This window comes from Aulostomus chinensis, chromosome 17 (assembly GCF_037954235.1).
Source record: "Aulostomus chinensis isolate RoL2024-O1b breed Wild chromosome 17, RoL_Achi_v1.0, whole genome shotgun sequence".
Taxonomy (NCBI): Eukaryota; Metazoa; Chordata; class Actinopteri; order Syngnathiformes; family Aulostomidae; genus Aulostomus; species Aulostomus chinensis.
In genome coordinates this window covers 24,921,543-24,932,676 of record NC_141336.1, presented here as the reverse complement: position 1 = coordinate 24,932,676, position 11,134 = coordinate 24,921,543, and the positions used below count along the sequence as shown (strand labels likewise).

The 11,134-nt window shown below is 44.4% G+C and overlaps 2 protein-coding genes across 10 annotated transcripts in view; one reads left to right on the top strand and one right to left on the bottom strand.

The window, feature by feature from the left end:
* Window positions 1-150: 150 nt before the first annotated feature.
* On the bottom strand, window positions 151-5,861 carry brms1la (BRMS1 like transcriptional repressor a). 3 transcript variants are annotated; one of them, XM_086181602.1, is made up of 9 exons: window positions 5,703-5,861; window positions 4,691-4,843; window positions 4,402-4,492; window positions 4,176-4,303; window positions 4,011-4,090; window positions 3,673-3,769; window positions 3,480-3,569; window positions 3,304-3,368; window positions 151-3,001 (listed from the first exon to the last, which is right to left on the bottom strand). In XM_086181602.1, the coding sequence occupies exons 2-9, from the start codon at window positions 4,827-4,829 to the stop codon at window positions 2,903-2,905; spliced, it is 789 nt and encodes a 262-aa protein (XP_086037728.1). In that variant the 5' UTR covers window positions 4,830-4,843; window positions 5,703-5,861; the 3' UTR covers window positions 151-2,902. The 3 variants fall into 3 exon arrangements, with proteins under 3 accessions (XP_086037728.1, XP_086037729.1, XP_086037730.1); XM_086181603.1 differs by having other exon boundaries at window positions 4,691-4,846; window positions 5,703-5,837; XM_086181604.1 differs by lacking the exon at window positions 5,703-5,861 and adding an exon at window positions 5,309-5,566.
* A 137-nt stretch (window positions 5,862-5,998) lies between these two features.
* ralgapa1 (Ral GTPase activating protein catalytic subunit alpha 1) overlaps window positions 5,999-11,134 on the top strand; it is a 70,015-nt gene continuing 64,879 nt past the window's right edge. For 3 of the 7 annotated variants that reach the window (XM_086181591.1, XM_086181593.1, XM_086181594.1), the window contains exons 1-3: window positions 5,999-6,580; window positions 10,606-10,716; window positions 10,796-10,845. In XM_086181591.1, coding sequence (XP_086037717.1) covers window positions 6,475-6,580; window positions 10,606-10,716; window positions 10,796-10,845 — 267 coding nt within the window. In that variant the 5' untranslated portion in view covers window positions 5,999-6,474. The remainder of the gene's footprint in view (window positions 6,581-10,605; window positions 10,717-10,795; window positions 10,846-11,134) is intronic. The other 4 variants (XM_086181596.1, XM_086181595.1, XM_086181592.1 and 1 more) reach the window with 3 other exon arrangements.

Sequence of the window (11,134 nt, the reverse complement as noted above, 5' to 3'; positions counted from 1 at the left end):
CAGAGGGACAGAGTGCAGGATGTCAAGTTATGCAGAGCCAAGAGCCGGCCTGAAAATGTCTCCTGGATCACAAACACCTCCCGGAGCCCCGACTGCTGGTGTGTTCACGGCTAAGTCAGACACCACACTACTTCATAAAATAACTTTTATTGGGAACAAGTGACACCATGAACAGAAGAATGTACCGCACACATCACTTGACACAGACTGTGGAAAAATACCCATTTTAATATTCTACATCACCACTTAAAATACTTCAGCCAATTTAAGTAGTTTTTTTTTTTTTTTTTTGCCTTTCAAGTACTTAAAAATAGGAGCTAAATCTTTCACACTCTTGCATCACTTCTTTGTGACGCCAGAATGCAGACAGAACCAGCCACGTTTATTTAGCTTGAAGCTAACGGAGACTGACTGCTAACAACAGAAAAAACTGTCCAGGAAGAGTTTTTTTTTAATCTTTCAAACAAATGTTGCAGTTCTGGTTCTGGTATAATTTGTGTCTTCTTTGACTAGAAGACTTCAGGTTCGGTTCTTGTTCCCAGCAGTCCTGAACCAGAAGCTCAGTTTGTTTCTTAGTGCCAATCAAAGTGTTTGTGGGACACTGATCGTAACGGCTGGACAGAGAAGACGTGGATCATCTCAGACCACCGGGAGAGTTCACCTACAGACGTTATGTTGTTGTGGCTCAATTTGTTAGTACTTGAGACATGAAATACACCCTTTTGGGCGAAGCTTTAATACATCATTGATCCAATCAATAAGTCCATCAATTATAAATGTACCAGGGCAGCTCACCGTCTATAATTCCCCTTCACTGATGTCAAAAACATATCCGTATTTTCAGTGTTGTAAATCGTCTGTAAATGACACAATCATCTGTTCTATCAAGGATGGAGGCGCTTTTCTGTTCTCACTCATGTTGTGACAGGGACAGAAGAGGTAGATAAGGAAGCAGGAGGGTTGTACATGTTGCATATTCTCAGCCCTCCATTATGATCAAATCATTTTTTAGCATCATGACTTGTCACATTATTGGCACGTGTTTGCGACTGCAGGGAAGATGTTGGGATTTAAGGAGGAGAGTAAATGCTGCGTTACAAAAATGTAGGGTTTAATAACAGGATTTAGCAGGAGAGGGGGGACATATGCAGGAATCTCATAAACACAGTATTTGGTCTGAGGTCTGTTGAAATGATGCCTGACTTAAGTAACCAGCAATGACGGTGGTGTGAGGACTGAAGGTGAAGCCTGAAATATCCCACAGAACTCTCATATCCATGAAAACCTCCTGAACGTTCTGAGTCGAAACAAATCTGCTGCAAACGAATCACTGGAACTAACGTGAGGTTTGAAGCGCTCGACTGGACTCCATCCCCACAAATGCAGGGCTAAGAAATAATTACAGAAGTGAGCTTGTAACACAGGCACTGTGGAGCGCTGGAGGCTCTTCAACAGAAACCTCAGACCAGCTAACAATACAAACATGAGAAGGAAAACTTGAAAATCTCCCTCAATACATTTCACCTGATCAATACTGATAAAGAGGAACAAAAGTAGAAAAATGTCCTTGGCACAATGGACCAGATTCCTGTACAATATAAATCATTATTTCCCTGGACAATTGAAAGTTTCATCATAAAGCACCACAGCAATGAGGTATTGTAGTCCAGCAGGAAGTGGTCATCTCCTGGTTCCTCCACCAGCAGCCAATGGGATTGCTCCACGTGATTGTGGGTGACTGACTGAGTAAATCAGCTCCGTGGTGAGCAGAAGTTGAGGAGACTTCCAGGATTAGTTCATTAAAAAAAAAAACGTGGGTTGCTAACAAGAGTAAAGGAGCCTACAGAGGGTGTGGAGGTCATTAAAGGTCATCGGGGAAAAACAAGCCTGAAGCTTGGTGGGGACCTTGAAGTCATGTGACTGTGACATAGCTCCTTCATAGGTTTATGTTAGCTTAGCACTGCTAACCGTTGCATTAAGGCTTCCAGCATCATCAGAGGGTTCATTCGTGAAGGTGATGTTGATGAACTAAACCTGGAAGTCTGGTCTGATGGAACAATCCCATTGGCTTCTGGTGGGGGAAATCATGGAGATGACCACTTCCTGTTCGACACAAAAAAACCCAGAGCATGACTGTCCTGGCATGAACTCATTAACACTCAGGAAAAACCCTTTCAGAAGACTCCAAAAGGTTTGTAAAGGCTGCTGACCTGCTCGTGCTCACGTGGCGGCTCGATCGTTATCACACGAATCACAACCGAGCTGACCTGAGCAAGTCTCGCTGATAGTGGGTCGCACAAAAACCCTCAAATACAAGATGCTGGAAAGGCCGAAAATGTTCCCCTCAAAGGTCCAAAGTCAGAACAGTTTCTGTGTGAAAAGAACGCCACGAATTTACAAAAAGACTGATCCATGAATCTGCCTGTGACATGCTTCTGATTTTGGAGCTCATCGTCTGACGTGAGGTAGTGGACGCATGTTTTTATTCCAGAGTTAACAGAAGTAGTAACAAGATATAAAACAGTGGAAATGTCCAATAAAGTACAGTTTCCAGGATATAATGATGCTTCAAATGCTGCATCACTCCTTTTACAGGCTGGAAATAGAAAAATCAGGGACAAGAAAAGAAAAATGTCTCAGTGGAATTCAACTACAAATGATTCTATCATGAAAAGAAAAATGAGCCTCAAAAAGTGGTTGTGAATGAAACCTGGATGTTGTTTAAAGGGACTGTGCGTTTCCTCCTGTGTGTATGTGCAGCTTACTGGCTGGTGTTGCTGTTCGCAGAGGAATATTCAACTGTGTGTGTGTGAGTGTTTGGGTGTTGTCGTGCTTGCAGGAGTGAATGCTACATGCATGTTAGCTTGTATTGTCCTTGTGTTCTCTGTCTCTGTGCGACGCCTCAGCAGTTGAGAACGGGTCGGTTTCTGTCTGATCTGAATGGGAACACAGAGCTGTCGGAGTCCACCTTCCCTCGATGGGGGCCCAGCGTAGCCACGGCCTGAACACCACAAACATGTAGTAGGTAAACACACCAAAGACATGAAGACACACACCTCCATACTAAAGAGATACTTCACCCCAAAAAAGTGTATTTTGCCTTTCAGGTACTCAACAAATAAATGTCTTAAGCTCACAAAGATGTTTTTTTCCCTCCTGCTGAATTCAAGAAAGCCAGCCACTAATAGTTAGCTTGATGCTACAAGAGGCTGATGGCTAACAAGAGCAAAAACGTCTTGGTAGAATCTTGAAAGGCAAAATGCATTTTTTGGTGAAGTAGGGCTTTGTTGGACTTGCACGCACCTTTCGGATGGCTGTCCAGTCCTCCAGGATGTCCAAGTCAGGGAGCATGTAGACGATATACGGACGTAGGCGGGGTTAAGGAAAACACACATGGCTCACAAACAAACATCTAGATTCAGTCTGTAGGACATGAAGAGATTGAGACAAGTAGAGAAAGGCAGATAGCAGAAGGATATCAGACACGACTGAAGGCCGTCTCCTCTTCTTATCTGGACTCAAAGCGTCCCTCCTCTTCTTCCTCCCAGACAACTCGTCGTTCCACAGCTCTGACAGACGGAGAGAGGAGTTCTTATTACTGTCATTGAAATGTCTCTCATGTAGTGGCACATGCAGAACAGTGAAGATTAACATCATGATGGTGTCTGTCACCTGATGTGATATCTATGCTGTGTCTGTCCTCCTCCAGTCTTCTTATTTTCTCCTCCAGTTCACTCTGGACGGTGTCAAACAGCAGAAGCTTCTCACTCTGTGGATACACACACACACACACACACACACACACACACACACACACACACACACACACACACAGTTTTTAAGGGTTATACCTGGCTCTTTCTGCATTCTAGAGTCAAAGAGAAGGAATGAGGAAGGAAAAAAAAACATCTCCATGAGTTCTAGACAACTATTAGTGATAACTTCCATTTGCACACTTTCATTTGGATTTGCAAGGAAAGGGTGTGTGTGTGTGTGTGTGTATTCCTGACCTCCCAGTGTTGGCACGCTGCCTGGATCTCACACTCATACTTGTTCTTCACAGACTCCAAACACAACTCCCTGTAGATCCCTGATGACAGCAGAAGTCACACATGGAGAAGATGAATAAGGAGTGTGTGTGCGTGTGTTTTTTTCTCTTTGTGTGCGAGAGTTACCTGCCACCTTGGTGCGGACCTGCATGTTCTCCAGCAGAACTGCCAGAGGTTCCAGATATTCTGCTGCACGACCAGCTTCTACCTCTGCCAGCTTACTGTTCACCTGACTGAGACGTTCCCGATACAGCCTGTGCGCGCACGCACACACACACACACACACACACTTTCATTTCAGAATTTTGTTTCTTTCTTTATTAGTGAAAAGGAGCATCTGTCTGGGTCTTACTGGTCTTTGAGGTCAGTGAACTGTTTCTCCAGGTTGGACATTTCATCCAGACACTCCATCCTCCTGCGCTCACAATCCTCCTCATCCATTTCTTGAAAGGTGAACCATTTGAAATGTACACACACTTCCAAGTTTATAACTTTAAGATGAAAGATGTTTCATGGAAATTGCAAATGTGCACAAGAAGCAGTTACTCAGGGGCAGTCAATGAATAAGTGAATATCTGTAAGGATGATGCCTTTACATTGGGAGACTTAGGATATTTTCGGAAGCCATATTGTGGTCTCACCAGAGCTGTCCCCATCCTCAGAGACAGACGAGGAGTCGGAGTCCTCCTCCTCTGAACTGGAGGCCTCCTGCTCCTGCTCCTCCACCTCCATCTCCTCAGCTGTGCTCTCCTTCTTCTCCCGGTCCCGGTGCACCGGCATGGCAGCACTTGAGACTGCTCCATTTAGATTGAAAGGTGATGTCAACACAAATATATTGATAATAATTGAGACAAAAAAAAAAAGTGCATCAGTTTTTAACTATTTGCACACATTATATCCACGGGGGGAGCAGTAACAGAGGAGTTCAGCTGATACACCAAGGTCCTGAATACAGGAGGCTGTTATCACTGAGGCTTTCCTTTCTGCACGATGCTCAATAATATACAGAATTAATGCCAGAACGACGGTTCATTACAATTTCGACCTGAGTTGAATACACATTTTTACCTAAGCAAGTCCTATAAAAAAAAAAAAAACGTTTTTTTCCTGCTTTTCCAAAACAGTTCCTGGAACTTGCAATTTTCAGGTTTATCATGTCCGTGTGAACCCAGCCAGCATATGAAGTTATTGGTTCGAATCAAAAGGCAATGCTTCATTTTCTTTTTTCTCCTCATTTAGATGAACCCTGCTGTTGTTACCTGATGCAGCCAGAAACTTCTGTCCCTGGGAAACAGTAGAATGCCCGATTTAATTACGTACTGATGCGTATTTTTCCAGTGGATTGGCTTGTAAAATTATTGTGAGATCAGTCGGGGAAAATATGTTATGTAAACCATGTCAACGGATCCGTTCCAGACCATTTACACTCATTGCGCTAATCTGATATTATTGAAAGTTCTGCACGAACAAAAGTTAACTGCGTTCAATAAAATCAGAGCTGTGACGGTTTGTTTCGTTAATTATGTCACGAAACTGGACACAAAAACAACAAACGACTCCAGACCGAGCGATCAGCACGTTAGCATACTAGCTGTGCGGGTAGCAGGAGTAGAAGTTCATAGAGGCACATTTACTAGAAAGCTTGATACTCACGGGTGACGGGGGTGTATGGAGGTTACTAAAATAACGACAATTTGCTGAGAAATTAAGCAAAAAGTTCTTTTCACTTAACGTCACAAAACGTGCACCCAGCAATGCTAAAAACAAATCACTGTGGGGCGCACTAAAGCATCATGGGAGCTGTCGTTTTTTTCCGTTGGTCAGATTCACGTCGCCAAAGATCAACGGACTACGTTATCCAGAATTCAGCACTGAAATGGAGCGGTCCGAGGTGTCCAAACTAAAATTCTCGTTAGAAAACGTCATATTCCCGACATTCACACAAACGTGGAGTGTCTTTATCAATATACCCAATACCGCGTGCTCAAAATATGCCTATTGTTCAGACGTGTTAACGTTGAATTATTCTGGTATCGATTACTTCCCTCCTCCCTCCGTCCTCCGCCATGATGTTTTCTAAGTGAGCAGCGGAGCTAGCTAAGCAGCCACTTGAGCCTTCAGGCTGGGGACTGTTACTGAACGGAGGTGCAAAGGATGGATGCGTTGCCCCGCTACGTTTTTATAAAATATTTGTCTTAGTTTCAACACAATGCGTCCTCTCCGACAAACCTCACACCTCGATATCCTCCGCGGTGCTGCGGAGGGTCGCTAATTCACACCAGAGTGCTGTTAAGTGACCCGGGAGCTGCGGATTTTCGCTATAATTTGAAGATTAGCGCTAGCCGGGGCTGGTCAAACTGCTATATTGTGGGGCTAGCTCTTCCTAGCTGACTACGGTTGCATTCTTGCGTCTCCTGCGTCGGGAATGTTCTCCAAAAAGCCTCATGGGGACGTCAAAAAATCAACACAGAAAGTGTTGGACCCAAAGAAGGACGTGTTGACGAGGCTCAAACATCTCAGGATAGTCATAGGTAAGTTAAAGGTCCTTGTTAAGCAGCTAACAGGTTAACTCATCACACCAAACTGATGCCTAAAGTCACTGTTAGCTCACATTTATGCAGTGACAAGGCTTCTTTTGAATAAACTCTGTCACATCTCTGGTCGTTAAAGAAAACCGTCAAATTGTAGTCTGTCATAAAGTATTTTTATTCCGGGGTGTAATTATGTCCCTTTCCCCTCAGAAAGACCGTGACAGACAAGAATAAGCGTTGTTTTTACAGTGAATGAGAAATAGTTAGAAAACAGACTCAAGATGTGCCTGTATCGTTTTTAACTTCAGTCACATTTCTGATGAGACTTCTGGCTTCTACATGGAGAAGCATGGGCGTGAACACAGTTGGGATTTCTCCTGGGGTGTGTGTGTGTGTGTGTGTGTGTGTGTGTGTGTGTGTGTGTGTGTGTGTGTGGCAGAGAGCGCGAGAGACCGATGGGCAAACACATGGTGTGTGTTTATTTGTCATGGATTAAGATATGAACACAGCACAAAGTGTAATGGTGTGTGTGTGTGTGTGTGTGTGTGTGTGTGTGTGTGTGTCTGTCAGAGAGAGAGAGAAGAAAGGATGATTGGGTGTGTTATTGGTAGGAAGATGATGCGATGGTCAGTATGACACACAGTTGCTCTCACACATGTACACACCCACAAACACACACGCACTGGAGAGGGAAACAAGTCTCTAGTATTTCCTCTCAATGTCCAGTACAGTAGCTCAGCTTCCTGTTTTTATTGTGAGAGCTTGTGTGTGTGTGTGTGTGTGTGTTTGATGGAGAGGGAAAGGGGTGGGCCCCTGTCTTTTCTCTATGGGCGCCAGACCTTGATAACTATCACAAGAATACCCATTTGCTGCAACATTGTTCCAGCAGAAACACCCAGACAGTGGAACAGTACATCACCGCGTCAATCGTGAGTGGCGGCACTGATGAGAATTAATAAGCATCAATATTCTCAGTTACTTCTTCTCCATCCTCATGAAAACACATTTTAGTGAAAAATCTTTAATTGTGTCATCATAGCAAGTAGAGACTTGGCACTAAGAGTGTATATTTTTGTAAGACTTTGAATAGAAAATCCTCCACTGGAAAGGTCATATGTCCTCGCTGAAAATAGTCTGCAACACTCCCTGTGACGTCATCAGGCTGCTACAGGGATACTTCATCCAAAAAGTGTATTTTCTCTTTCAAGTGCTCTCTAATGGGAGTCTTGAGCTCACTTGTTGGCATCCCTTGTTTTGTGACTCCAGAATGCAGAAAGGGCCAGCTACGTATGTTTAGCTTGAAGCTAACAGTAGAATGATTGATACCATGAGCGCAAAACAAACTAACCAGCGCATTTTTGTCACTGCGCTATCATGAACAAACGCTAAACCACAAACGTTACAGTTTGTTGGTCTTCTCAAATCAAAGTGTTTGTGTGCTGCTGATCATTGGTCTGGATTAAGGAGACGTGGATTATACCAGACGATGACTTCCAGAGTTTGTCAACCGTCGTTTTCAGGCAGTTTCGCCGTTAAACATCCGTCTCCATCAGCTAAATAAACGTGACGGGCTCTTCCTCCATTATGAAGTCATAAAGAAGAACTGCAGGAGGCAAAATATATTTTTTTATGTGATGTATTACTTTAAGTAAATGTACCCGTTTGCTCAGCCCTCTTGTTTGGTTGTTGTTGTGTTTGGGATAATTGCTAAACTGTGACTAATATGATTCAATGCTCTGCAGACTGTAATAACCAAACCATAATTGGAACAAGCCGTTTGCAGTTCAATGCTAGAAGATGCTCGTTGCTCATCGTGTTGTCAGGTCAGAGTTCAGTGAAAAGTACCGGGAGAACTTTTTTTTTAAAAAAAGGGTTCTTTTCGTGGCATTTGTTTATCAGCAGGTTTGTGCTGCAACGGTGGAACTAACTTGTGAGTGTTGAACTGGCAAAGAAGGAATCCAGTAAATGCTGTGGCAGATCATTCACGTCACCTGATGGCACAATGGAATCACATGTTTTAATGTTTCGCACTTTGATGTAGGGCTGTGCAAGAAATTGGAATTCAATCTTAATTAAATGCGCAATATTTGTGAAAGGCTTATGTCAGCATGGAAATCTGGGGCTGCAGCAGAGAGGCCCTGCGTGTCTATCAGGAAACATCTTACCATGGACCGAAATCACACTGTTATCATTTTAATGGGGTTTTCAACAAAAATGAGATGAAATAAGACTATTTTTGGGGGTCAAACATCTGCTAATCGGTGTAGGATCCTGCGCTGGTGCAGTCAGAGTCTGCTTGACTGGCAGTTCTGCCATGTCGCACACGCGGAGTGTCGGTGCACTAAATGATGTGTTGTGGGTTGGCTGGGGAAGTTGTTGACTTCCAGTGTATCAGGTGGTGAAACTGGTTTTGTCAAAAATGTCAGTGTCAAAGGGGAAGATGGAAAACCATTCAGCTCGGCCACAAAGACCTTACAAGGGCAACCACTCAAGCTCTGTGTGTGTGTGTGTGTGTGCGCGTGTGTGTGTGCACGCGCGTGTGTGTGTGTGTGTGTGTGTGTGCGCGTGTGTGTGTGTGCACGCACGTGTATGTGTGTGTGTCAGAATTCTTCTTTAGGTGTCATATAAACAAAACCAGCATAGACAGATTATCACCAGGAGCTCTGGTGTGTGTTTGTGTTGTACCTGTTCATGTGCATGTGTGCAGCTGTGCATCATTGCCTAAGATAGTCCCGCTGGTGTGTGTGTGTGTTTGTTTTTCCTTCAGTGGCCAGCAGTGATTGGTTCACTCACAGCTTGAGTGTGTATTTTATCTCCGTGTCTGGTTCCATCGGTCTGGGTTTCTGCGTGACATCTATTGGTGTTGAGAGTGATTCAGTCCAGAGCAGGCTCAGGTAAACTTCCTGTCCCAGAGAGCGGAGGGACCTAGACTGGACTGTCGGTTCACATGGGCTGAGTGTATTTAGGGAACTGAGATACTGGCCTGACGTTGCATCACTCCGATGTTCTTCCTGTGATGAAAGTGATGGAGCCCAGCAGTGGAGGTGGCCGATAGAAAAACACTGATAATGGACTCTTTCCGTGTTCGTTGTGCACCGTTTTTATACCAATACAACCATGAAAAAGTTCTCACAAGGCTAATAGCTTCTCTAAATTCTGATACATGACCATTTTAGTCAAGACCAAACTAAAATAGTGAGATAAACATCTGTACTTTGGTGGGCCATTGTAGGCCTGTGATACAGCTGATACGTCAGGCCACAGATGTCCCTGTTGGTCCTGGGTCAGATGTTGCATGAACCAATTGTAGGACCCCCCAGGTTAGGATCACCCCTGTGTGAGGGACCCCAGTGATGGTGAAGCTCTAGTGTGGGGGCGGCACCCTGGGATTGGAGAAATGTGGTGCAGATGTGTGGAGGACATGAAGCGCACAGACACCATCGCCAAAGCGGAGGGTAGCGTGACAGCAGCCACTTCAGTTCAGGATGGCTGCCATGACAACCGGTCTGGCTCTCTGTTGTTGGCGTCAGTGAGCATGTGTGGTGATCACCCATGGAACCTCTCTCCCTTCACTCCAGGCGTGTCTGCTGGGCTGCAGAGTGTTTAAAATAATTTCTCATTGTGAATACTTAGACTGATATTGCAATGCGATTTGCTGATATTATTCTTCATCCATCATCCATCCATTTTCTATACAGCTTATCTGTTCATGGTCACGGGGGGGTGGAGCCTATCCCAGCAGACATTGGGTGAGAGGCGGGGTTCACCCTGAACACGTCACCAGTCTGTCTCAGGGCCATCAGGAGCAATAAGGGTTCAGTAGCTTGCTTAAGGACACTTGGACATGGTCACTGGGGGAAGTGAGGATGGAGCCAGCAACCCTTCGGTTGCTAGACGGCCTCTCTACCTTCGAGCCGAGCCGCTCCCTAGATATTATTCATAATTTTATTAATTCATATGTGATATGAATCATTTGTGTGTGCAAATAAATGGTCAACTTCATCTCCTCTCCTCTTACTTTCCAGAAAACGCCGAGTCCTCAGAGTTGAAGCAGTTTTTCGACCTGAACTACTCTCATATCTACTATGTCTTCTTTGAGAACTTTGTCACCATTGAGCTCAGCCTCAAGCAGAAAGGTGAGTTCCACCTGTCAGCTTGAACACAGCAGTGGTTGTAGAGAGCCGCTGTCACTTCACGCTGGCTCGTGTGTTTCAGGTCACAAGTCTCAGAGGGAGGAGCTTGACTCGATCCTCTTCATCTTCGAGGTAAGACAACATGATGAGTCAGTGGGATGGTGGGAAAAAGAGTGTGTTCCATGTGTTTGCTGTTAAGCCCCGTGTTACTGTGGAATTGGAATTTGATAATTGAATCAATGAAAAAATTTGTGATTGTTGCAGTGATCGGCCACTTAAACACACCTTACATTTCCTCTGAAATCTGGGTTTTATTTGTGCACTACGAGGTCCTGGAGGGGCCACAAAGATATTTGTTGTTGTTGTGTAAGCACAGAGAGAGGGAGAACAATTATTTTAAGACCACAAGATATCGCTTGTT